The sequence below is a fragment of the Copadichromis virginalis genome, linkage group LG5, assembly GCF_057382275.1.
Source record: "Copadichromis virginalis isolate Kocher_CV1m ecotype Utaka linkage group LG5, C_Virginalis_male_GT1.1, whole genome shotgun sequence".
NCBI lineage: Eukaryota > Metazoa > Chordata > Actinopteri > Cichliformes > Cichlidae > Copadichromis > Copadichromis virginalis.
This window is the reverse complement of record NC_140622.1, coordinates 17,089,810-17,114,927: the sequence shown is the minus strand read 5'-3', so window position 1 is coordinate 17,114,927 and position 25,118 is coordinate 17,089,810. Positions and strand designations below refer to the sequence as shown.

Sequence of the window (25,118 nt, the reverse complement as noted above, 5' to 3'; positions counted from 1 at the left end):
GAAACTTTGAAAATTATTTATTCTTACTGCCTAAAGAAAAAAAAATCAAATGATGAGACATGGACAGTCGAGCCTTTATAGAAAAACAAGCAACATGTTTCTGATAGGACTGAAAGGAATATTACAATAACTTTAAGTACAATCTATGATTTTCACATCCAGCACCTTCTTATACACCTGAATACACACCTTTAAAGATAAAAAAAAAAGAAAGAACGTGTAAAAGAACTGACTGTGCCCTCACTCTGTTCCAGCTTCAAGCTCAAAAAAAGGAGAAATCAAAGTCCGACTCTTTGGTACACTGTACTGTACACTTGATGTGAATCCACCTATCGCTGGATTTGACTGTGAATGTGGGAATTAAACTTATCAGGTAAAAAAAAAGCAACCCGGGTGTAAAAGAGCATTTGGCCAACTCATGCATGAAAAAGAGAAGGGCTCTGATTTTTTTTTCTTCACATTATAATGTCTCAAGTACTTCTCTTAAGTCAACATAAACTAATGCTGAAGCTAAAAATCTTTACTTACACAAGAAACCGACACAACAGTTTGGCTATCAGTGTGATTCTGAACTCCCGATGTATGACCTGCACCTGTATACAAATGTAAAAAGTTCTCTGATAACGGTGCTTTGAAAGCTACTAGCTGCTCTTCATTCCAGTAAGCAATATGTAGTTATCACTTTTGAGCTCTCTGCACTCTCTTTAAAGGCTTAAAAGCTGGTACACCTAACATGATGACGAGCAAACAGACAAATTTGACTTCTAAGTGACCTATATGATAATCGAAAGTGGCTCTGATGGTGACTGTTACAACTCTGTTAGCATCCTGTACCTTTCTGCGTTTGTAGAAAAATGTCCTTTTAAACCTGATGATCTCTTGTGTCTAAAATACAGAGAATAATGAGCAGAAGAGAAAAATCTGGAGCTGGCAAAAAAGGGAAAATAAGATCAATAAGTTCTATTCAGCCAGTAACAAAAAGTCATAAATACTGAGAGAGTACTTTGAGCCTGTTTTATTCTCCTTCCCTAACAGAACAGAGATTCAGCAGCAGTCTGTCTATCGTCTCAATGCTTCCCGATGAATGTAAGTAGACCCGTGAGAGCCGTGACAACAGGCTACAGGCACGATGGAATCACAGGCTCTCACAGAAATGGAAGTATTTGTTTACTGTACGTTTTCAAGCTTAAGCCCTTCAAACCCATCTTATCCTTTTCACAATATGCAGCTGTGTGTGCAGGCATCCTCTAGGATGAGAGCCATGGGTGGGAGAGGCACTGGGCTGCGGTGGCTCTTCTTTCAGGCACCAGGTCCAGCATGGGAAGCAGGAAGCTGCTGAAAGAGTGGGCCTCCTCTTTGGACCACTCATACTTTTCTACCAGGACATCAAACAGACCCCAAGGCTTCAACTTGGTGATGTGCCGGAGATCACCTGGGAGGAAAACACATTTAAAATTCAATCTGCTGCTTCATCGACACAAACAATCACTTTTCGCAGTCGTCAATCACAACAATACACCTCCACATTTTAGCCAACAACTAGACAAACACGTCCCTGTTTACATGAGCAAAGTGAAGCAGGTGAACAGGTTCAGTTACCTGGAAACCACTCACACACACAACCACAGCATAAAGACAGCTCACAAAGTATACTACTTAACAAACTTCAACAAGGATACATTCCCGTCTAAAGCTCTTGTTTGCACAGAAGAGCAACAGACAACATCTTGTTTGAAGGAATCGCAACCCAGTATAAATTATGCACACCCACCAGCAGAAGGCTCTGCAGGCGGGTGATTAAAACCACCCAGAACATCACCAGCACCAATCGACAGAGCATCACTGATCCTGATGTCATGAAGTGTCTGCAGAGCCCATAGCAATGCAGAAATATCCACTGCGACTTTGCTGCAGTTTCTTCCTTCAGGCTGTGAGACTACTGAACTGATCCTCCTCGCGTCACCACAAAAATCATGTTCCATTTATTAACATAAAGACTAAAATACATTTTTTTAATATTTGATTTCTAATGTAACGGGCTACATCTTAAAGTTTATTATACAAGCATGTGTTGAATAATGACATTTAAATGAATCTTGAATCTATTCACCACCCATGTAACTGAACATGACTATGTGGGATCACATGTCACAGAGCATGTAGGAACCATCTGAAGTGAATTCATAGGCTTCAAATCTATTTATCTCCATTTCATATTCATAACTATAATTATCCTGGTATTGTACTCTTAGTGATTCTATAACAAGCCTGAGTATCTCTTGAGTAAACACGCAGTGGGATCTCTTACTGCTGCTCATGCTGCACTTTCTCTGTAGACTTTGTGGGGATAAATCCACCGCACCACCTCTATAAACTTGAAATAGCTGCACTGATTATAATTTGCTAGTTCAAACCGAGCAGATGGCTGTTCCCTTGAGCCATCAGGTGTTGGGCCTAAAATAGAAATTCTGCACCAAATACCTGAGAGTATATTAAGGTTGAACTGGATGTAGCTGCTGCAGGGGTGGTAGCAGGCGGCCATGTTTACCTTTCTTGGTGAAAAACTCCTTTGAGTATTTGCCTGCCAAGATCAGCTTCCGAGGGACTTTGCCTAGCAGCTCGATGACCAGCGCTATGTGATCTACAGTGAGGCGGCAAAACACAAAAGCAGATGGACTTCACTATTGTTTCTTCAGTATAAGACATAAGTCACAATATGTCGAAACGAGGTGTAGGAGGAAGCTCGTCTTTGCTGGAACTGCTCTCTAGTTAAACTTAGATATATGGATGTTTGGACCACACCAACCTTCATCTCTGGAGTAGTCTTCTCCAGAGTGGGGTTCAAACAGGTAATCTCCAGTAGCCAGCTCAAAGGCCTGAGGAAAGAAGTACATAAGAACTCGAATACAAAAAAAAAAAGAGAGATCATACTCTCCCACTGGCTCCCTTCTAAACCCAAACTACAATTTAAAATCCTTCTCCTAAAATACAAAATCCTGAATGACAAAGCTCCATCATAAACCTAATAATGAGACAATATTGCCATACAGCACTTTGATCTCTGAGGAGAGGATTTCTTTCAGTTCCTAGTTTTCAGAAGTAGAATGGGAAGCAGTGTCTTCAGCTATCAGCCCTCTCAGTTTGGATTCAGGAGATAAGATGCCTCTTTCTTGCAAGGTTAAGTCTAATTTTTTCTTTTTGATAAAGTTTATAATTAGGGCTGAATTAGGGAATCTTAGACCATCTTTTTAGATCTGCTGCTTCAGGTTAAGGTTGCTTGGAGACTTCTCACAATGACCTAAGATCTTCTCCACTCTCCATTAATTTATATCAAAACCTGTTGCCTGCTCTCTTGGACAGTTTGTGTTTTGTCCGGTTTGTTGTCCATGGTGTCTCTATATTCCTCTTTTCCATGTTCTCTTTTCCTTCAACCAGGGGTTTTGACACATATGTTCCTCGTCACACTGAAAGCTTCTGCATAACATAAGTTATGTTAAGTTTGCTTTTCAGTGGGGGTTTGTGGGATCAGTTCATTTGCATACAGGTGTACTGTGTGTGAGTCTGTTTTACCATGCAGGCTGTGCTCCAGATGTCTGCTGGTGTGCTATAGCCGGCTCCTATCAACACCTCAAGAGAGCGGTACTGCCGTGTCTGGATGTCATCTGTGAAATGTTTGTGCTATAAAAACAGAAAAGTGAAGACTGGGTCACAAAATGAAAAACATGAACTTGGAAGATTTACAGTAAAAAGACACAGTGAATGTTTCAAGTTCTGCTTAAACGTTTTTTACAGAAAAAGTTTTATTGAATATTATACTCACCACCCAGCAGGCATTGCCGAGGTCAGCAATCTTAACCTGCAATTTGTCAGCATTGAGAGGGTCCAGGGGGTTTACTAACATGCTTCCTGTTGCTCCTGTTAAAGAGAGGAGAAGAAAGTGAAGCTGGTGTGTCTGCAGAGCAATTCTTTGCAGGATATTGTCAAGATAATTAATTATTGGAGGGCATTAGCAATGCGCACTACAGAAAAACAAAAACAAACCTTACAACCCATATTCATTGCGCCACACTGGTAAAAGTGATTTGGTGTACTCCAAATCATTCGCCCAGTCTTCTTATGGGTTACCATCCTTAATACTGCAGTGTGGTAGTAGCCATGCAAAATATTGTACCAATTTCACGAGCAATGCATTGATCAAGAGGCTTTGCATATCCAAGAGTATTACCGCCTTATAAACATGAGGTATGTCTCTGCCAACCAGTTAAGTTGTACTCTGTCCAGACGTCTCCTTTTAGAAAAGATGTCGCCACTTTATTTGAACCCATCATTAAAGTCAGAAATCGTGTTTAAAGATGTGATAATGATGTCTGACCACCAGTTCATCAGTTCATCATTAAGTGAACTTTCACCCTAATTTGAAGAATATTCTAAATGGACGTATACATATCTGACAACTAAAAGACATGATTCCTCTGGTCTCAGCTGCTGTAAACACTGTATTTTAGATATCAGTTTCTTAATTAATACACATTAATACCCCCCCCCCAAACTAACCATCCTGGCTGTTCTCTTCCTCATTTTCTCTTTTGGTCTCCTTTAGAGTGTCCATCTGCTCCTCTATCTTGTCTCCCTCTTTTAGCTCTACAGTGACAGAGTCTGGACTGAGTGAAGCAGGGGGACGTTGCTGCTCGGTATCAGAGTTTCCGTTACAGGATGGCCGCTCTTCTTTGTCACAAAATGCATTGTCGGTCTCTTTATTGCTTTCTGGTTGCTTTGCATCCTGTTGATCCTCCTGTTCCTCTGTACATTGCTCGGTCCCTCGAACCTCTAGACTGGTCTCATTCTCCGGTGTGGCGGCGTGGCCGTTGCAGTTGACCTCCATTCTGTTCTCGTCATCGGCCGTAACCTCCCTCTGTTCATTTAGCCCTGACGTATGAGCAGACTGCTCTTCGGGAGTCAAGTCTGGAGCAAAAAGAGAATAATTTATTTTGTAAAGAAAAATATATCTTGTGCGATCAAACATGAATTCAATCTGCAAATAAAACTAAAACTTATCGGCTGCCCTTCATGACCCTGACCAGGGTCTATCCTCTCATTTACCTGCGTTAGTATGGTTAGTGATGTCCTGCTGCGTGGCAGACGTAGAAAGAGTGGCTGAGGACGTATCTTCAGTGTTCTCCGTAGTCTCCTCGTCATCCTCCTCTTCTCGGGTGTCGGGTAATGCTCCTCCCTCCATCTCATGTATCCTCTTTTCCTGCATCTCGGCCTGCTTTTTTTGCTTCTTCTTCATCTTCTTCTTTTTGTTCTTTGACATTTTGGCTGTCTGGGAGAGGGAGAAAAAGGATAGTTTGCATTTTGAATTCATTCAAATGTAAATTTGTACAAAGTCCTGCACAAGATCTGCTTAACACAAAAAGATAACTTACTGGTTTGGAAGTTGGGGCTGTACTCACTGCAGGAAAGAGGAAAAAAAAAAAGAGATTTATGTTGCTGAATGACATGTGGCACATCCTCAGTCCCTCTATTATTAGTATTCTGTTCGAGTGGTTGAGCTGATTCATACCAGTGCTGTACTAATAGACTGTCTGCAGTGGCACCCTGCTCAGTGAGAGTCACACTCCTCTAAGCAAGCTGGTAATTTCCATAACCAATCCAGCGGTGACTCATAGCAGCACACAGCTAAGCTCTCCACTTTTATTAAAAACATCCACAAACACTCTAGTCTCTGAATACGTACATGGCATACACTGGATTATATCATAGGGTTGGAAAAACATTTTATTCTGAACTTCTTGTTTGTGCTTCTTCACACAATCTTAAAATAAACTACTTGCAGTGACAGTTCTCTAATGGCATTATTTGGAAGATTATGGCTCACCGCCACATAAATACATCTGAAACACCTCAAGTCACAGCACCTGGTGACAAACCTAAACAGCAAATCTCCTAGTTGTACGCAGCAAGTCAATCAAACCACAAAGATCTGAATGAGAAAGGTTGTGACCTGCAGAACCCGAGGGAGGTGCGGTGCCAGTCTTCTGCCACTGAGTAGCTTCAGCAGCCATCTTCTTGATGTAGGGCTCATTCACAGTGAGCAGAATGTTCTCCGGTTTGATGTCTGTGTGTATGATCTTACACTTGGTGTGGAGATAGTCTAAACCCTGCAGAACCTGTAGTTCAGAAAAGTCAGATTCAGGGTTAAAGGTGAACGTCTCCCATAATATCAATTAAAGTGCATCATTCATGATGGCAGATAGTTTTGATATAACCATCTTCTTCACTGAAAGACAAACACTTTTCTCCCACTAGAACCTGTCTGTGTTTTGCTGTTCAGTACCTGTCGTATGATGCTTTTAACACAGGGCGAAGGCAGCCCTTGATAATTCGACTTAATAATCCACTTAAGCAGGTGGTACCCAAGTACTTCAAAGACCATACACACATCTGGAGAAATGGAAGTCAAGGACTGAAATAGTGTTTGCAAATTAGAGTTTTTCTATATCAACTAGTGCACACGAACACACACACACACACACACAATCCCATGTTTTCTTCACATCACAAACACAATCTCCATCTACTGCTTCACTACTAATTTAAAGGATGTCTAGACAGGATACAGCACAGAGCTCTAAGACAGATGGAGATAGCATGAGCTTCACTATATCAAACACTGTCACACTGAAAAGACAAAGTTCAAATGAATGTCTGAACAACAAATGTAAATATGGAGTGTAATTAAACTGCGATATCCTGACTTTCCAATGACTGTCAGTCTAAATGCATCTTGTCAGCATGTCTGCACTGAAGCACAACAACACAGATGAGCTAAATTCACATCCAGCCTGAGGTGGTGTGGTCTTACCCTTGGACGTTCATCACTACTGTAGTTAATTGGCCTGGAAATGAATGTAATCATTATGCCCATGCCATCAAACTGAGACAACAACAGCAGGAGGGACAAGGGCAGCTGCTGTCAAGCCACTAATGCCTTCCTTAACAGAATGATCAGGCATCAGCTGATAGAGTCAGAAAACTGGTTAGTTTGCACCACTTAAAGGATAATGTTTCATTTGTGACAGAGTAAAAATATAGGATACGAGTTCCATTCATGCCAGAAATTTTGAAGTCATCTAGCAGCTGCACTACTTTCTCTCTGTAAGGGTCACTGGGATCTGTGTTTCTCACCTGGAGAAATAAAAAAAGAGATACAATCGGTGATGTGAGCTGTGGGATATCTACATTATGAGTCTGTGTGAAGTAAAGTGCTGTGCCTTACTGATTTCAGCAGCTTGATTTCATCCAGAGCAGTCTCAGTGTAATGTTCAGCACTTTTTACAACCTTCATGGCCACGAAGCGCTTTTCCCTGGAAATTACATGGACAAAATCAGTGAGTAAAACACATTATACAGTTCAGTGTATGCTGCATTTGCTTAAAAAGACTGGGGCTGTGCTAGAATTCTATCACCATCTTATACCTATTCTGTCTACTAGTAAAATTACTCTTACACATTTTGTACATCATCATTCATATAATGATGTATGACACGAACGCGTTTTTTAAACAATAATAATAAGTTTTTAAAAAGAAAATAAACAATTAAACTAAAATAAAATAAAATGTCATGCCCCCATCTAAAACACAGATTTCTAAAATTCTCTCTTTGATGTTTAAAATATTGTAAAAACAGGTCTCCAACTCCCGAAGAATAAATCTTTCTGAAGCCTTAAGAGATCTCCCAGACCATATCCAACAACATATGATATGTAGGAGCATCATGTTTCAACCTAATCATAATGCATTTATTACTGCTGTCAATAGTAATTGTAACAGATATTTACCAGCTGACCTCTCAGACCCTGCGGTATCAACCGGATCAATGCAACCTTTGACTCTCTTGCAAGATTTTGGTGAAATAGCTTCTTGGACAGAAGCAGGGTAAGTGCAAATGAGTCCCAATTCGTGTACCATGTTTTTCCAATATATATTCGGTAGGGGTGCAACGATACACAAAATTCACGGTTCGGTTCGGTTCGATACTTTGGTGTCACGGTTCGATATTTTTTCGATACAAAAAATGTTCATGCATTTTTAATTTGTCATTTATTAAAATTATAAATATATATTTTAACTCAAAAGTACAGTTTTTAAATTTAACCCTAACCCTTGTGCGTGTTTTTTATTTTGACAGCGAATGCGCACCTGCGGACCACTTATGTGCAGCCCTGGTTATTTAGCTTGTCATATTGCAGCCACAAAAATTCTTTTGTCCATGAAACCATAAAGCTGCACTTTCTTTTTGCCTTATAGTCTGATTTGTCATAACTTCTCCGTTTTGTGGTAAGCTTTTCTTTGGCTGTCACTTCTTCACCCTGACCTGTCTTATTTGGCTCAGCAGAACTGAAATGCTTTTACACACTCACTCACATAAGCTCAGCGATTCTCTGCGCGATGAACCTCTCACATGTTTAAGCTTGCTGCGTCATGTTTGCATAGTAAGCTAACGATTAATAAGACGATGTCAGAGGAATTGGTGCACAAATTATCATCACTCACAGATCAGTGCTGTCGCTCTCTATACACAGTTCGCGCGATTGCAAAGTGAAAGCAAAAAAACGAGCAAATTCAAACGCGATTTCAATTTGTCACATATTGACAGTGGCTCACCGATGCCAATGACATAATTACCCAGCTACATTTCCGAAAGAATGCAAAAGCATTGACATATATTTTTCCTACAATAGCCCGACGGGCAGGGAAGAGATAGATTTTGGTAGCCCGACTGAAAAAATCGCTAGCTCCGGGATGTCGGGCTAGCGATATTGCAAGCCCTGTGTCTGATTGAGGAATCACTCATCTTTGGAAAAGAGAGTTTATTACAGAGAAATGTCTCTTTCCAAAATAAAAGCTATACTATCCGCTTCTTCTAGGCTATATTCTCAGCAGCATAAGGAGAATCATGTGCTAACAGCTGTCTAAATGACTCGGCTAAAGTTAGTAGCATGCTTGCTTTTTTTTGTCTGCTTCCACTTGTCTTTGCACTACGATGATGTCGGCGTAAATGTGCAGTCATATTCGTTGTGTTCCCACTAGTGCTTTCAGGTTAATCTCGTTGAAATGACCTTAACGCCACAACATGGCAAATCTCCGTTAACGAGCTACCGCCGATCACTCCGTGCATGGGGCTAGACGGCCAACACGCTAACGAGCTAACTGCGCTAACACACTAGTTCACACCAATGTAATTGAGCATTGCGTGGCACATCCAACATACTGTTTTACTTTAGTCCATGACTCGCTTACCTTCAGGGTCATACGTCACATGAAAACCAAAATAATTCCAAACGCCAGATCTGAATGACGTTCAATTTGCCTGTTGCAAGGAGAGCTTAACTTCTGTCTCGCTAGCTTGCCCTGCGCTCTTCCTTCTGACTATGCTGTCTGTGTTGAGCGCTCAGTGGATCTGCGCTCGACAGTGCAGCCTAGGCGGAGTAGTCGAACACAGATTCACTGAGCGCTCAACACAGACAGCATCGTCAGAAGGAAAATTGATAAAATAAATTACAAATGTTGTATTGTTCGATACATATGCGTACGGAACCGAAAGCACTGTATCGAACGGTTCAATATCGATACGAATATCGTTGCACCCCTAATATTCGGGTAACCTGGGCAGATTTTTGCCATCATTTCTGGAATTCTGAACGAATCGAAATACAACCTTCAATCTGAAGTGCTATAGTGCATATTTCCTTCCATTTATCTGGTAATATTTCTGTCTGAAATTCAGCATCTCAACTTACATAAGTCTGATCAAATGTTAGCCACACTGGTGTCTGAATTACAGAAACGCGCATTGATCTCTAAAAGTAAAATCTCTTTAATAAATAAATCAGGTTGTCAGGTGATTAATTCTAAACACAGAAAAATTAATAATATTTTGTGAAAGCAAACTTACTGGATATCCCAGGCCAGCCACACAGTGGAGAAGTGACCCCAGCCAAGCTTACGGATCACATGGTATCTCCCATTGAACAGATCTCCAATCCTCACATGGTGATATCCACCTGACCAAAGGCACATGCATTGTCAAACAATGTATACAGAATATCCTGCAGGAGGATTTCGCTTAAAGGTTTTACTGTTCATGCAATTAGCCTGAAATGGGTGAAACTAAACTAAAGTGGGGTGGTGTTTTCTGTTTGTTCCTATGCAAATATGCAAAGAGCTTTTTTTTTTCTTTTTTTTGCATGTTACAGATACATTAAGGGGGATGAGAGTAGGGATATAAGCATAAATACACCATATATACACATATATAGATACAGAATATACAATATGGATGAATAGGATTGCTCATTTGAGTGAGTATATTGCACAGTGATTATTGCACAGTCAAATATAAGAAAGAGACAAAAAACAAAAAACAAATATTGCAAATATTGCACCGTGTAGAAAAGCCCCTACAACTCAGTTGTTCCCGCCCTCCCTTGTCCCCCTGTTTCTCCTCCCTGAGGTGAAGTGTTGATAATATATTATCATCATCATCAGTAAAAAGGTTTACAGAGTTTAAAACATGTAACATTTTAAGTGTTACAGAAAGCCTGGGTGGCATGTTCACCAGCTTTACATCTATACTGGACAACACTGGAACTTTGTTTTGGCTCCAGTATAGTGGTGGCTTTGAAGCATGAGAAGACGACAGCCTGTCTGAGAGAGGTGTTGAAGATATTTCTGAGGATGTGTTAGCTGAGACCCAGTTTTTTCTTGGGACACTTTAGTTTGCCTGCTTGTTGAGTTCCTTCATGCATTTTAAAAAAAAAAAGAAAAGAAAAGAAAGAAAAAAATGACACCCCTCACACACAAACACACATTTCATTGTAAAGAGTAAGAGAGATCGTACCCCTGCAGTAGTCGTTGGGGTCCTCCTGTTCATCGTCATCAGAGCCCAAGATCTCTTCATCCTGCTCTGGTAACGGAGACTCTGCCTGACCTGGCTGAGAGCCGCCTCCACGGCCATGAGGCTCTGGTCTGGGTGAAGAAGAGAACCAGAGAGACAGGGGTGGTAAAACAGACAGGAAAGTGTGAAATTCAGGAACATAAATGACAGGAAGAAAGGGAAGTGTGAAAGAAAAAACATTGACGGCTGAAAAGCTGGTGAAAGATGATGTCAGACTGGCTCACAAAGATGGATGTCAAAGAGTTTACAGCACGGTTTTATCCAAAATAAACTCATGAACAATATCAAGGATCAGGATAAATTCTCAATCCACTAAAAAGTACAAGTGTAATGTTTCTGTGATGACAGCCATTATGGAAAGGGTCTGAGCTTCAATGTATTAATATTGATGTATATATGTAAGCCAGGATACTTTTGACCCTGTCTGGATCAGAGAAGATTCAAAACAAATTCAGACTTGTGCACCCAATTCTTGTTTTTTAAAATCATTAAAGATGTATGCTGTACAATCATTCCAATCAATTAAAGGAAATCATTAAAATTAGCATGAAATTCATATCCAAGGTGAGTGGATGTAAACCTCTGAGAACAACTATACATCGGTAGTAATCATCTGACTCTACTTGGTTACTTGTTATCAACTGAATAACAAGTAACCACAGTTAGCGTGTATTTTGAGAAAGAATAAGTTAAAGTGAAATGATGTCACGTTAAGCTCCTTAATTTCCAGTAGCCGGCAACACAATGCTGCAGTGGTTAGCAGATCGTGGTCCTGGGTTTGTATCCGCCGACTATTCTGTGTGGCAAGTGAATGTTCTCCCCGTGGCTGTGCAGGTTCTACTTTGGGAACTCCCTCTATGTGTCATGGTGCATCCCGGAATAAGTTGGAAGTTAAAATTCGAGTTCCCAGTTGGAATTAAAAAAAATTGTTTTTCCTTGCTTTTCCTGGTACACGCCAAATCCAACATCCAAGTTCCGAGGTATCTGGAACGCAGCATTAAGGTGCAGGCATACCCTTTGCATTGGTCACTTCATGGGCTGCCGCAAAGATGATCATGCAATCACTTCTATTTATGCTCGGTATTAAGGTGGAGACAGCCACTGCAGTATTCACCTGAATAATAGGTGTCCCCACTCAGACAATATAGCAACATCAGCGCTGACATATGAAGAGAAAAACTCAAAACCACAAGCTAGCACATTGCCGAATGCTTTTCCACAAAGTCTCATCTTTTCAAACTATTGCAACATCCGCCCCAATAAAATCTGTAAACTTCTGAACTTCTGCTCTGAAATATCAATAAAATGGTGGAAAAAAACTGACGGTAAGAAGGCCTTAGGCTTCTAAAAGACTGGCGACCTCTCCAGGCTGTACCCCACCTTCTAGCCTATGATAGCCGGGGTAGTCTCCAGCACCCTCTTAACACTGAACTGGATAAACAGAAGAAATAGATGGTTGGAAAAGGAAATGGATATTCAAAATCATCATTAAATCTACAAGTTACAAAGAAAATACTTTATTTATTTATAGGATTGTGTATTTTTAAAAGTAACATGGGGCACTTTTTTCTAAAGTGGTGACTTTATACATACGTTTACATGCCAAAACCATTTCTCCCCGCCCTAGGAGGTCTGACAAGCGCATCACAGATATTTACTCACTCCTGAGAGTTCGAGGAATTTGGGTCAAAGTGACTTCATTTAAATATTAGGTTATACACATTTAAAAAACAAAAAACAAAAAAAAAAAACAATAACGCAAAGTGAAAATGTTTTTAAAAAAATCTAAATGCAGTAGTATTTTGTTTTTGAGCAGTTTTTTCATCACACTGTAGGTGTACAGAGACGTCGGTCAGGACAAGAACAATGCAGTACAAAATTGGATCAGAGAAGCCAAGTGGCCTGGTTAGCAGAGCTGCTGCCAAGCGGGGCATTTTCAACTTATAAATTCTTTCTTATTTTACCTCCTGAGAGTCCAAAGCCTTTTTAACAATTAGAAAAAATTACATTAAAAGAGCAAAACATGTATTTTTCCACAAAAACATATTTCCCCCCCCAAAAAAACATGCTTTAAATTATTCCCGTGCTTTACTTTATTATATTACTGTTATTTTCAGTTATTTAATATATTTATTATTATTATTATTTGGCTCCATTTTAATATCTAATCTTCTACAGGCTTCCCTTAATTCAGTTTGTCATCCTTCTCCTTTCAAGTAATATTAGACATAATTTACTCAACTCCACTGTAGCACATTTCTGGAGTAGCATTTGAAAAAAATAATAACAGCATGAAAGCAAGTGCCAGCATCAATGAGAGAAACTGATGTAAGCTCTTAAGCTCCAGAATCTATTTTGTTTTTTAGCTACACACAGGATGTAAAGCAGAAAAAGAGAAGAGGTGCGTGACTTGTGTTTCCTGAAAAACACCACACAGAGACTGAAGCATCTTACTTTGCATGGCAACTGGATTCTCGCAAGATTTACAAGATCATGAACTTTCTAAGCTTTGAGCTACGTGTGTGTATTTATACCAAAGTGTGCAACAAGAAACTGCAGGCCAATAAGGTAACAACCATTATGGGTCTTCATAATGTCACCATTTCTAATGCGATTTTATCTTTATTTAAATATGAATTATAATAATAATCTACTTCAATACTTTTGACGTAATTACCTACAATTTGAATCCATAGTGTCAGGTTGTAGAGCATCACCAAAAACAATGTAGTGATGTACTGCACTAATATATAATATCACCAAAGAGAAATACCATGTAGTTAAATATATGATTTAGGCTCACGATGGTTAACTGAGCAAGATGTGCAGTGGTTATCTAAAAATGACTAACTGCATATTAAAAATGAAGTCTACAGGTGCTCATACTGGAAAATTCAAAGTGAAAGAGACACAGTGTTTATTTTGTCAAACAAACATGTTTGAAGTCAAACATGTTAAACAAAGGCCCCTGAAGAATGATTTAACAGCATGTCACAGTTTCTTTAAGCTTCAGCTGCTGAAAACAAAAACAATTCTCTTGCTTTTCCAAGAGCGGCACAATGTTTGACTACTGACTATGTAAATGGTTATATAAAGTCAAGCCTCAACAAAATCTAAAATCAGAATAAATTAAATAATCAGCTAAATCTAAGTAACCATTCCTCCAGAAATAAGAGCATCAATAAAACCAAAGTGCTTATAATGGGCTACCCTATTTCCCCCCGGTGACGGTACACTGTGGAGGTAAGTAAGATAAAAGCTCACTGCTTCCAGCAAGAAATGTTTTCTGTATGCAGTGCAGGCAGATGCTTTTCCTCACAGCTGACAGATTCTTTCTTTATAATACTTCCAGCCTTGAATAGATGTTCCAATCTCACATATAAAATCTCTTATGATCTCAGGTCTAAGCAGATTCATTTATCCAGCTAATGTACAATGTTGGAGCTAAAGCATAACAGCATGTTGTTCACATAGATTTGCAGCTAATTAAAGGAAGTGACAGGGTAATAAGCAGCTGACATTACTGTGCACCCTCTGAAAAAGAAAATGTGTGGAGATGCTAAATTTGCTTCGGTCGGTACTTTATCGTGTTCCAGTTGCGATCAATTTTAAAGTAATTAGGATTAGTGTGCATAGCTAATCAGTTCATTGGCTTAGGTCAGAGCAGGATGACCACTGTGGATGCATCTTAACAAAATGTGCCCGCAAAGCTGTGTCACGTTTAGTTGTTTGTTCAACTCAGCTGTTTATTACTGCTCCTTAGGGGAGGAAGGCAATTATAATGTTGAGCTTAAGTCAGAACTGCAGAGATTAACTAATTAACCAAAGTCCTTTTCTACAGTGACAAAAAGTAGCTTGGAGTTCAAGTAGGTGAAATTAAAATAGGCTTTCTGCTTGGAACCTGACCACTTCTGCCTTTATGATGCAGGTGTATAAGAGAGGAGAAGATACAAATGCAGCCAGTGAAACATGTACCCAGTGCACTTTCTATTTGCATATCTGCCAACACAGTACAACAGATCTGTGATATTTTAAATATCACAATAACACTACAGGCCTGCTGATATCAGTCTAGCTGCTGTGTGTGGGAGGTATCCTCAAAGGAAAAAAGAATAAGACAAAAAGGTTTTGTATCATTACTCGTTCTGCGTCTGCATTACACATTCACCCGCCTGCGGTGAGAATTCCTCCTGAAAAGGTGTCACTGAAATGGGCATACGCGCATTTTTTCCTGCCCTCTGATTGGACTGTATGCACCCCTGAAAATTTTTGGGTCCCCTTAGATTTGATTGCAGTATTCAAGTGAATAAACACCAAAACCGCACTACTTTTAGAGCTGACAACTCCTACAAGGTGAATTTCTATTATGACTAACAGAAGCGTTCCTGCCTCCAGACTTTGTGCACATTACTGCAAGAAATATGAACACAAACAGTCTGATGAAGGCAAAACAAAACTAAATTTGCTTGCTTACTCAGAGCAAACAGAGCACAGTCATTGAGCGAAACCATTCAAAAGGCCTAACTCCTTTCATTCCTAATATACAAATGATGAAAAGCAAAACAGATTTGTATCAAAAATAGGTGAGGGTGGTCTCTGCCTATGCAGCTACTCATGGAAAAACCTGGATATTATTCTAATAGTCCTGAAACAACATCTTTATATTTGGACATGTCAAAGCTAGTGAATAAGGGTACAGGGGATGTCAATAAATGTCATCTTTATGGAGGAAAGTGCTAAAGTGACAACGACAATGAACAAAAACAGAAAAAAGAAAAGAAAGAACCGATTCCAAGTTTCTAAGCTTCTTTTGTAATGTTTAAACACAATGAAGGGATTTTTATATGTAGATCCATGACATGTCAATAAAGAGAACTACATCAACATATTTATGCTGACAGTTTTTAAATCAGCCACAAAGTTTTTTTGGACATTGAATCCAAAGACAACTAAAAATAGCTGACAGCATTAGGACAGAAAGGGGGAAAGAAATGTGGAGGTTAGAAACCAATGCCTGCATGTAAACCAGGAGAAGAAAAAAAAATGTAGCACGACCTCCAACCGATCAAGAGCATTCACACATTTGAAGCCAAAACACAGCAGGCAATCATGCTTTTCCAGATCACGTATCTAAGTTTGTTTGGTCCCCCCCCCTTTAACTGCGGTACGACGACACTTGGACCGAGACAGTTCAATGACCTCAGATCACACGACAAAAACCTGGATACATCAAGGACTTCTGCAGCACTGGAAACACCTGGACGTGAGTCATATCTCGTCTGGAGCTGTCAACAAACGCATACACACTCATCCTACTCTTACCTGCAAGATGCACGGATACCCATGGGATGATGCAGGGAGGAGGCCCAGAGAAGAGAGGGTGTAGGTGTTGAAAAAGCCTCTTACTCCATCCAACAGGAGGAAAAGAAAGAGGTATTAGAGGTTCAGAAAAGGGATGGAGAGAGTTAAAAAAAAGTACAAGTGGAGGAGAAGGAGGAGAAAGCGATCAGTGCTGACAACTGAAAAGCAGTGATTATAACAGAAGAGAGCAGAGAAGAGGAGAGAGGATGGATCAGAGCAGTGATGGGGAATACGAGCGAAGAGAGGAGAAATGTAGAGGCTCAACTGCAGGCTGAGCACTGAGGCTGAGTCCTGGAGCGCAGGGTACCACTGCACACTCCCCGACTCTCTCGCTCACTTTTTTCTCTCACACATTCACGTCTCTCTTTCTCTCCGTCTGACCGAGAACTCTCCTTGGCTGTCGTCAGCCTCTGGCCCAGCCCTCTTTCGCCGACAGCTGGGACATGATTGGATGATACAGCCCAGCACTGCATTGCAGGTGAGGGACGACATCAACCCCCCCACACACACACATACACAAACCAATCTGACCAAAACAACACTGTTCTCTATTCCCCCTCTCTGTCTGTCGATCACCATCGCGCTTGCCTGTTATTCAACAATGCTTCACTTACTCATATTTGCACGGAAACATCAATGCTGCAGTTTATTGTGCAATCATCAGACCTTACTCATAGAAAGGCAGACTTTCAAACTGTTGGACGATTCATGTAATGGGGAAGGAATCAGCTAGGTATCCGCAACTTGAAATGCTACTGCACTTCACAAGTTTCTGGAGCTGTATTGGAATAGCTTTGCATGACTTGGGGCCATTTTTTTGTGATTGGCCATTTAACATTTTCCAACAGCGCACAATGAGATTGCTGAACCTTCTTCTCCCTCCACACATATACTTGCTCACAGTGAAAATGAATACCAACAAGCAACCTGAGGGACATGAATGATTTAGCAACTTCTTTCCAACTTCTAACATACACATAGGGATAAATGATCAACATGTTGTACAACGTGTAACACGTACTGAAGTTACTAAAGAAAACCTTTTAAAATAAAGATAACGTACACTGTATGGGCTCTGGGATACCTCAGAACCCAACAGTATTTAACAGGTCTCCAGTGCATTGCAATCGTAGTTACAAACTATGAGTCAACGAAACAATTCAGTAATGTTGCTTTACAGCCAATTATCTAAATTAGCAAGATAAAATTATACAAAAGTACAAAATAAAAGTTATCTCTACAAAAGCAGACAGTTATGAGTACCATGTTTGTGTTGTTGAAGATATCTGAGACAGTAAATTAGATACAACTACAGAATAATACAAAATCTGGACAATGCAGCAAATCCACCTTCGTTCTATATATGAGAGTTACTTGGTTTGTACTCGTCCCCAGAACACACATGAAAATCTAGTAGAAGTAAAAGCATATGTGTCAATAGAGAAATGTGTGATAACTGAATCTCATTTCTCTGCTGCAGTTTCAGATTTGTTATTGTGTGCACACACTTGAATGCAACCTGGTCAATTACAATGAGAAGCTGTGAAAAAAAGAGCTCTATAAACTTTGCGCAGTCACTTTGAAGTTCAAAACAGTTTTCTGTGTTTCAGTGACTGCTGCCAGTTTTTATTATACATTGAAAAATAATCAGATAGTGTTTTTATCCAACAACAACAACCAATTCAGGAACCCACTGACTGCCATCTAATAACTTAACCCTCTAGGCCACAATGGTTAATCCTTTTGGTGGGGTAAGCAATTGTCAGGATAGCTGATATCTAAAAAATAAATAAATAATAAAAAGCTAAACTGTGGTCATGAAATAACTGATTATCTTGAGATCACGCTGCAGCCAGTGCATTCCCTGTGTTGTTCTCCCTGCAGACCTTTCGTGTTCATGCCAAAGCCTGCTTAAATATATTAGGTCTAAACTACATGGTCTAGAAAGCCTCTGGAACCAAAACTCTTATCTACACTCCTGCTTTTAGGGATTAAAGCAAACATAACCACATGCCAAAATTTGAACAGCCACAGCTTCAACAAAACTGGTCACCCTGAGCTGACTGTTTAACTCTTTTGTACACAAAGACCCAATAAATAGTCTGTAAATGTGTTATTCCGTTATTGTCCGTCAGAGAGACAAAATCTATAAAAAACTGCAATCACTTTACATGCCCGTCACTTCTGAGCACACATCTGATCTGACAGAATGTGTTAGCATCTCCTGCTTTCTCCTAGCCAAACTTTTTCCACCCATCCAGCCCTATCAGATCGTTAGAGCAAAACAAACAAGGGCACACAGAAGCAGTGGAGCTTGTGAGGATGGAGTATGGCCAAGAAGTTTAGCTTCCCTACTTGCTCCTTCGAAATGAAATCAATGCAAAATGCCTCGGCAGCAAAATGAAACAGCAGCAATAGGTATCTGTGCCGAAGGCCTCAGGGTGCAGTGCAGACAAAGTCTAAATGTGTGTGGTGCAGCATTTTGCCTTAAGCACTCGAACACCTACTGAAGGCATACGAGTGAAGCAAAGGATGCTTGTTAACGTCTTCAAATCTTCCTCACAGAAATGATTTACATCTACCTGCTGTGTAAGCACCAACTTTATATAATATGTTCTTTCCGATATTCAGAGCTATGTGGGTTAACTTTACAGAAATTTGTCTTAATAGAGACAGTGTTTTATGTTACACGCAGAGTTTTTTTGTACAAACCAGGTTTCCAAGCAGCCTGAGAAAGACACAGAGGGAGGGAGAGGCCAGCACACCACTACTTAAACCACTGCAGATTTCCATGGTTCACAAAAACAAATCCCTCCATAAAAACAGCTGAAACCCCGACATTTTTGAGGCCTGATGTGACCCGCCTCCCCATGACACCCAACACACACACACACACACACACAAACACCCCCCAAAAAATACTCGTGTTTATGTGTATTTATTCTGCTTCTGACAAGACGGAAGAAAGAACAGTGGTTAACCTACAGCATGAGGACAAAAAGAAAGCAAGAGAGAGAGAAACAGAGCAACACAGAGCTGTAGTCAGCTGCAGATGATGAAAGATTTGATGTGTTATGTAATGAACTGCAGCAATGGCTGGAAGAGAAAAGAGAGCAATGAAAGCAAAATATAACAGAGAGCAATAATGCTGGAAAATATAATAATGGCTATTCGTGTTCAGTCGCCTGAGAGGACCGCAGTCCTAAAATTAAAATCTGAGGCACAGAAATTTGCAGGGAAAAAAAAATGTTTCCTGTCTAACGTGATGCAAACAAACAAGAAAACAAGTCTGCAACTGAAACAAGAAATAAAATTTTAAGGGAAGCAGAAATAAGGTCCTGTGTGACAAGCATAAATCTTCCAATCCTGTTCTCAGTCACTTGTAAAAGGACTAAGTGAAACACATGAACAGGCAGTGAGGTGCTTAGTAAGGCAAAAGCCTGAACGTGCTCCCTAATTTAAAACAAAAATAAAGGGGAAAAAATGGGATCAGAACATCAGTATGTCAGCCAAGCTCTGTCTAAACTAGCAACACAAACTCATACACACACACTAAAACACTACTCTGACTCCCATCGTGGGAGCGGGGTTTAACGGCAGATTAAAGAACCAGAACATGCAAGCTCCAAGTCTGACTCGCTTCCCACAAGAGAACTGCAGTGCTACTCACTTGCATGTTAGACCGCTGGCAAGCTTCACTACAGCTGAATTGATGGAGAAGATCCAGTCCAGAAGCCACATGACTAAGAAGACACTAGCCTAAAGCTTTGTTACACAAGTCTATGATGAACTAAAATAAGCGCTGGCAAAGGTCTTTTTAAAGCTAGATTAAGACTTTTGTGACCTGAGACCAGGTCCATGTGCTCTCCGCTGGCTCTTTAACTGTACACTAGCTGCTGTGTCCTTTCAGCACAGCAGCCCCAACAGAGCGACTGACACAAGAGAGCGGGAGGGAAGGACCACGATGGGAGTAAGGGTGAGAGAGAGAGAGTGAGAGAGAGAGATGAGACAAAAAGAGCCAGATAGTGCAAAAGGGAGACAGAGTAAGAGGAAAAAAGTGGAAAAAGAAGATTTGATCCATCCTTGAATGGTTTCTACTTGTGTGTTGGTAAGTGAGCAAGTAAGCACTTTCTTCTGAACACCTTACACTGTATAAAAGATGGACGTAGCCACCATGATGACACACTGGTTTCTGAAGTCCCGTGTAGAAGCTTCAAGACGAACGCTTTCACTGTCTCTGTGCTTTGAAACGAGTGAGTGGTGGATCTGATGGTGAAACCAAAAGCTCATTGGTTAAGCACTTGTCAATCATTAACCAAGTTGTTAGCCTCCTTTTTTGGCATTTAGAATAACCCAAATTTACAAAACTGACCTAATGTTTTATTCAGTAGGACGTGAAATGGGCAACTGAGTGTCGGGAAAGCGTTTCTAGATCTCCTGGCAGAGGAACATCTTCCCTCTGCTATCACTCTTTGCTAGAATGTCGGTTGAAGGCTTTTCCACACTGACTTCATTTTTCTTCAACCGGATGCTACTTCCATCTTTTACACTGTCTATGCTGAATATACATGCAGTGCATCATTGTTTCATGTGCAAAAAGTTTTCAAGGGTTGTAGCAAATTTTAATGACTGTGGAAACCATGCATCCTCCAGATTAAAGAACAAAGGGACCATTCAACCTGTGATCTGCACAGATTTCAAAAAAGCACCTGTGATGGTGTGGGGACATTAAGCTGGATAATAGGGCTGCCACAAACGATTATTTTGATAGTCGACTAGTCACCGATTATTTTTGCGATTAGTCGACTAATCAGATCATCATCCATTGGACGTAAAATGTACAGCTTATTGCACCAGCAGCATCTGCTCTTATATAACTATCATTAGCTTAAAGCTTTAAGTGTTTAAGGTCTGTGCTAACTAAAAATAAAGACAAGATGATAGTTTATTAAATTTTAATGAAATCTGCAGATTGTTTCGGTGAAGTTTAATCAACTCCCTGCTATCTAAAATATAACGGGACACCGGAGTAAATTTTACAGCATCTCACACTTCTGATAATCAGCTGTCTGCTTGACGTTTATTCAGCTGTGTAAGAACTATAACTTTAATCTCAGCCAAACCGATTTACTCAGGAACAAATAAAATACTAAAAAAAGCCAAACAATAACATTTTAAGTTATCTAAGTGACTCATATATATTTAACCTGAGTAGCGAAAGACGGCGGTGGGTTTGAAAACGATCTGCCGGGAGTCCGGTGTTCTCACGGCTCTAGTGAGCCTTGCCCCCGGCTAGCTATCGAGCTAGTGGGTAACAGACGTCTCCGAAAACGTCGGAGCGCTTTTGAAAATATGTGGTGTCCTGATAAACTGAGCCGATATTTGAGGTTTACACAGCTACATTCTCGCCTGAAAATATGTTAAACGTTTATTTTGTGACCCAGAAAGAATAATAAGAGTAACATTAAAACTAACTAGCTGCCGCCATTGTTGGAAACTGAGCTGGGCCGCGCTATGAATTCTGGGACAGAGCTTCTTCTTCTTCTTCGGGGTTTAACGGCAGCTGGCATCCTTGTACATGCAGTGCTGCCATCTTCTGTTTCAGTCCGTTATTACACTCTTAAATCCTACTAATTCCTGCGTCTTTTGGGATCTTACAAAGCTTCAAACGACGCGTCGACTATTAAATTAGTCGTCGACGATTTTGATAGTCGACGTAATCGTGACTAGTCGACTAATCGTGGCAGCCCTACTGGATAATGAGTCCACTAGGGTCCTCCAAGTGATTCTGTCATCAGACAGTGAGGACAAGGGTTCGTGCCTGCCTGTTTTTTGTGACTGTGGAGACTCGACTATGGAAAATTTACATTGCAATGCACCAACTACACGTGCGTCCCAGCAGCAGACTTCAACGAACTATAACAGAAATGACTACTCGACCAACGGTACTCTAACTGTCCATAATCCATTATAATCAAAGCCTTACTATGTATACACGTGCAGAAGTAACATGTACATATGTGAAGGCACCATTAATGCTGAATGCAAGCTTTTTGCTACCATCTTCATGACAATTTCAGGAAAGGTTATTCCAGCATAACAATGTAAATTTTTCAACGTGTTGCTGGCAACCAATTCAAAATAATGAACACATGTATGGATTTTAAAAAATTAAATAAATAAATAACCAAAGGTCTCCGTTTCAACATGTGATGCATTGTCTTGCACAGCTGTCTCAAAATGAAAATAGAAGGTGTAAACACACAAATGCATCTGTGGTTGCATCAGGAATCCAGCCATGTATCCACTGTATGAAAAAATCTGCCAGATCAAACTGCGGCGCTATCCGCTGTCACGACCCCTTGTAAATAAGAGAGCAGCCAGAAGCAGCTTTTATTGTTTAACATATGTCTTAAAGTAGCATCTGTATTCCAAGTGGTATTTTTAGTTAAATATATGCAAATACATTTTGTGTGTTCTGTTTTGTTTTGTATACACATAACACGTGCATATGCATACATATACAGCTGAATACACAACTGTCTGTAAACATCTATAGCTTGCAAATGTTATACACTCCATACACACATATATTTGCCTTTTTGTGCCTTCATTAGGTTGCTGTTTAAAATCTATTCTCCTCTGCCCTTAATGTTATAAAGGTCAAATAATGCACTTTAACCACGGTGATAAAGTTTATAAAACTGTCACGAATTGTGACAAACCATGCACTCAAACTATCTGAAGCATCAATATGTTTAAAATTGACTCAAAAACCCTCAAATATCAAAGCCATTTCTCTATAATTATGAACTAACTTAAAATTATCTTCAATTATAAAGCGTTACAATGTGATGCTGCAACTATCAGTCTGCGTTGCAAATGATCGAATAAGAGCCAAATGATAGAAAGCAGCCGAGCAGTGTTCAGGACTGAACCATCTGCTTTGTGTCTTTATAATAATATAAATTAACTTGTGGTGTAAAAACAAGAGAAAGGTCCATCTTCACTTACTTTTTGCCAGGTTTCCGGGGCTTTGTCCTCTTCTTCCTTGCTTGCATCGCTAGTACTAAAGAGCAGAGAGGAAAGTGGTACAACATAAAGCACAGCTCCAAATATAGCAGCTGTATCTTTATAACACGACACCATGTCAAAAGCCGTTTTCGTGACTTTTTATTCCAGGGAGTGCTGGTGTAACTCGTAGTTCAAACTTATATTAGCAACAAATGAGGCTAGCAGGTTACTCCGCGTACGTAAATAGACAGAAAACCGGCCTCAGGGGTGTGTTGCCTCACATAAAAGAGGCATTTTAAGTTAGCTGCTAATAGCCAACTTGGTGCTTTTCACAGTGAATGTGATATTTCCCCTTTCTCCATTATCATGTGGACCCCTGGTAAATTTTATTTAAAGTTTTTGGGACTGTGTGTATCATTTATACTCTAATTCGGATCGACACTTTCCGCATACTTTGTCCACCATCTAATCTACTATGACGGCTATAGCTAGCATACTGTTAACACATACACAGAGAGAGCAGAGCGCATGGTCCACTTATACTTTCTGTCAGTTCTTAACGTTTCTTGTTATAACATTAGTTGTTACTATCGTTTCAGCAGACAACTGGCCTGATAAATGTCGAAAAGAAAAGCGTATCTCCTACAAGAATCCGTATAAAAAGCATTTTGCTTCAGTTAGCTACGTTACCTTTTCTTTCCATGCTGAAAACCAGTCAGGGCATATGCTGCGTTCGAGGACTGTTGGAAAAGTGAAAACTCTAAAGTCCGCCAAAATGACCAAACAGAGCGGATATGCGTTTGTTCCTGGGGGCAGTGTCCGTAGATACCGCCTTCGATCGTATTAAGTATCTTTTGTCAAATAAATTTAGCGCTCAGCACTTCATTTTGGAATTCCTTGCTAAGTTTGATTGTTAGCTTTACTGTTTATTGTTGTTTATTTTTGCACTGAAAAGTCGCACTTCTTCCATGAAGAAGAAAAGCTTCCCTGAGGAAATACTCATGAGTATTTTGGATTTTAATCATTACTTTTCCCCTTCATCTTAAAGTTTGGGCTTTTTATAAATCAGGGAGAGCCTACAAAGTGCTGAGAGCATCAGAGAGAAGCATCAAAGCAGCTATCAACCTGAGAGGAGCACTGAGTCAGCACTCTGTTTGCGTGAAAAAACATCATTTACTTTTAATGATCTAAAATGCCAAGCTGGGTAACAAACTGAAGTCTTGTACTCCTTTTACTAATAATTATTATTTATTTGCTTCTTTAATACTGGGAAAACATTCAACTGACTTATACTTGGTATTTAACTCTGATGCTTCACAAGTGTCACAGCTTGGGTGACCAGGTGTCCTTTTTATGTGGGAATGAATGCACTGCATTTTTATCCCTTGTCCCACAATTTGACTGATTTTGTAGGCCAGGCAAATTTTTAAATCCTGGCTTTTGCACTGTGGATATGGTGGGAATGCTTTGCTGTTGTACTTAGTAGCAGGTTAGCCCGTCTAATGCCATACTCATTAGGGAAAGTCACTACAAAGTCACAAGCTTTGGAGATTTTGTTAAATGTGATGGAAACTATTTTCTGTAATCGATACAGGGTCTAAAAGTCTAAAAGAATACATAGGGTTCATATATAAATATATATATAAATCAAATATATACATACATACAATTCTCGTCTGTGATCATGATTTATGATAACTGGTAGTTTCTCAATGGACAGATCAGTACTCAGAACAATGGTATAAGAACAGAGTGAAGATCTAAGAAAGAGAACTGTAGAT

General features: G+C 40.0%; 1 protein-coding gene across 3 annotated transcripts; it reads right to left on the bottom strand.

The window, feature by feature from the left end:
• On the bottom strand, nucleotides 1-24,099 carry srpk1b (SRSF protein kinase 1b). 3 transcript variants are annotated; one of them, XM_085456278.1, is made up of 16 exons: nucleotides 24,028-24,099; nucleotides 23,338-23,392; nucleotides 10,906-11,033; nucleotides 9,961-10,069; nucleotides 7,280-7,367; nucleotides 7,101-7,188; nucleotides 6,338-6,444; nucleotides 6,005-6,170; nucleotides 5,427-5,452; nucleotides 5,101-5,323; nucleotides 4,555-4,962; nucleotides 3,821-3,915; nucleotides 3,571-3,678; nucleotides 2,807-2,876; nucleotides 2,549-2,641; nucleotides 1-1,432 (listed from the first exon to the last, which is right to left on the bottom strand). In XM_085456278.1, the coding sequence occupies exons 1-16, from the start codon at nucleotides 24,038-24,040 to the stop codon at nucleotides 1,248-1,250; spliced, it is 1,962 nt and encodes a 653-aa protein (XP_085312404.1). In that variant the 5' UTR covers nucleotides 24,041-24,099; the 3' UTR covers nucleotides 1-1,247. The 3 variants fall into 3 exon arrangements, with proteins under 3 accessions (XP_085312404.1, XP_085312403.1, XP_085312405.1); XM_085456277.1 differs by lacking the exons at nucleotides 23,338-23,392; nucleotides 24,028-24,099 and adding an exon at nucleotides 19,994-20,235; XM_085456279.1 differs by lacking the exons at nucleotides 23,338-23,392; nucleotides 24,028-24,099 and adding an exon at nucleotides 16,285-16,681.
• Between the last annotated feature and the right edge of the window lie 1,019 nt (nucleotides 24,100-25,118).

Bases quoted from the DNA above. Each gene is read 5' to 3' on its own strand.
- srpk1b (XM_085456277.1), bottom strand. From the start codon at position 20,064: ATGTGGCTTCTGGACTGGATCTTCTCCATCAATTCAGCTGTAGTGAAG. The intron at 6,445-7,100 runs GTATCCTATATT...CCATTTCTCCAG, and splicing joins TTCTGGCATGAATGGAACTC to ATGTGTGTATGGTCTTTGAA. The intron at 6,171-6,337 runs GTACTGAACAGC...TCTGAACTACAG, and splicing joins TTAAAAGCATCATACGACAG to GTTCTGCAGGGTTTAGACTA.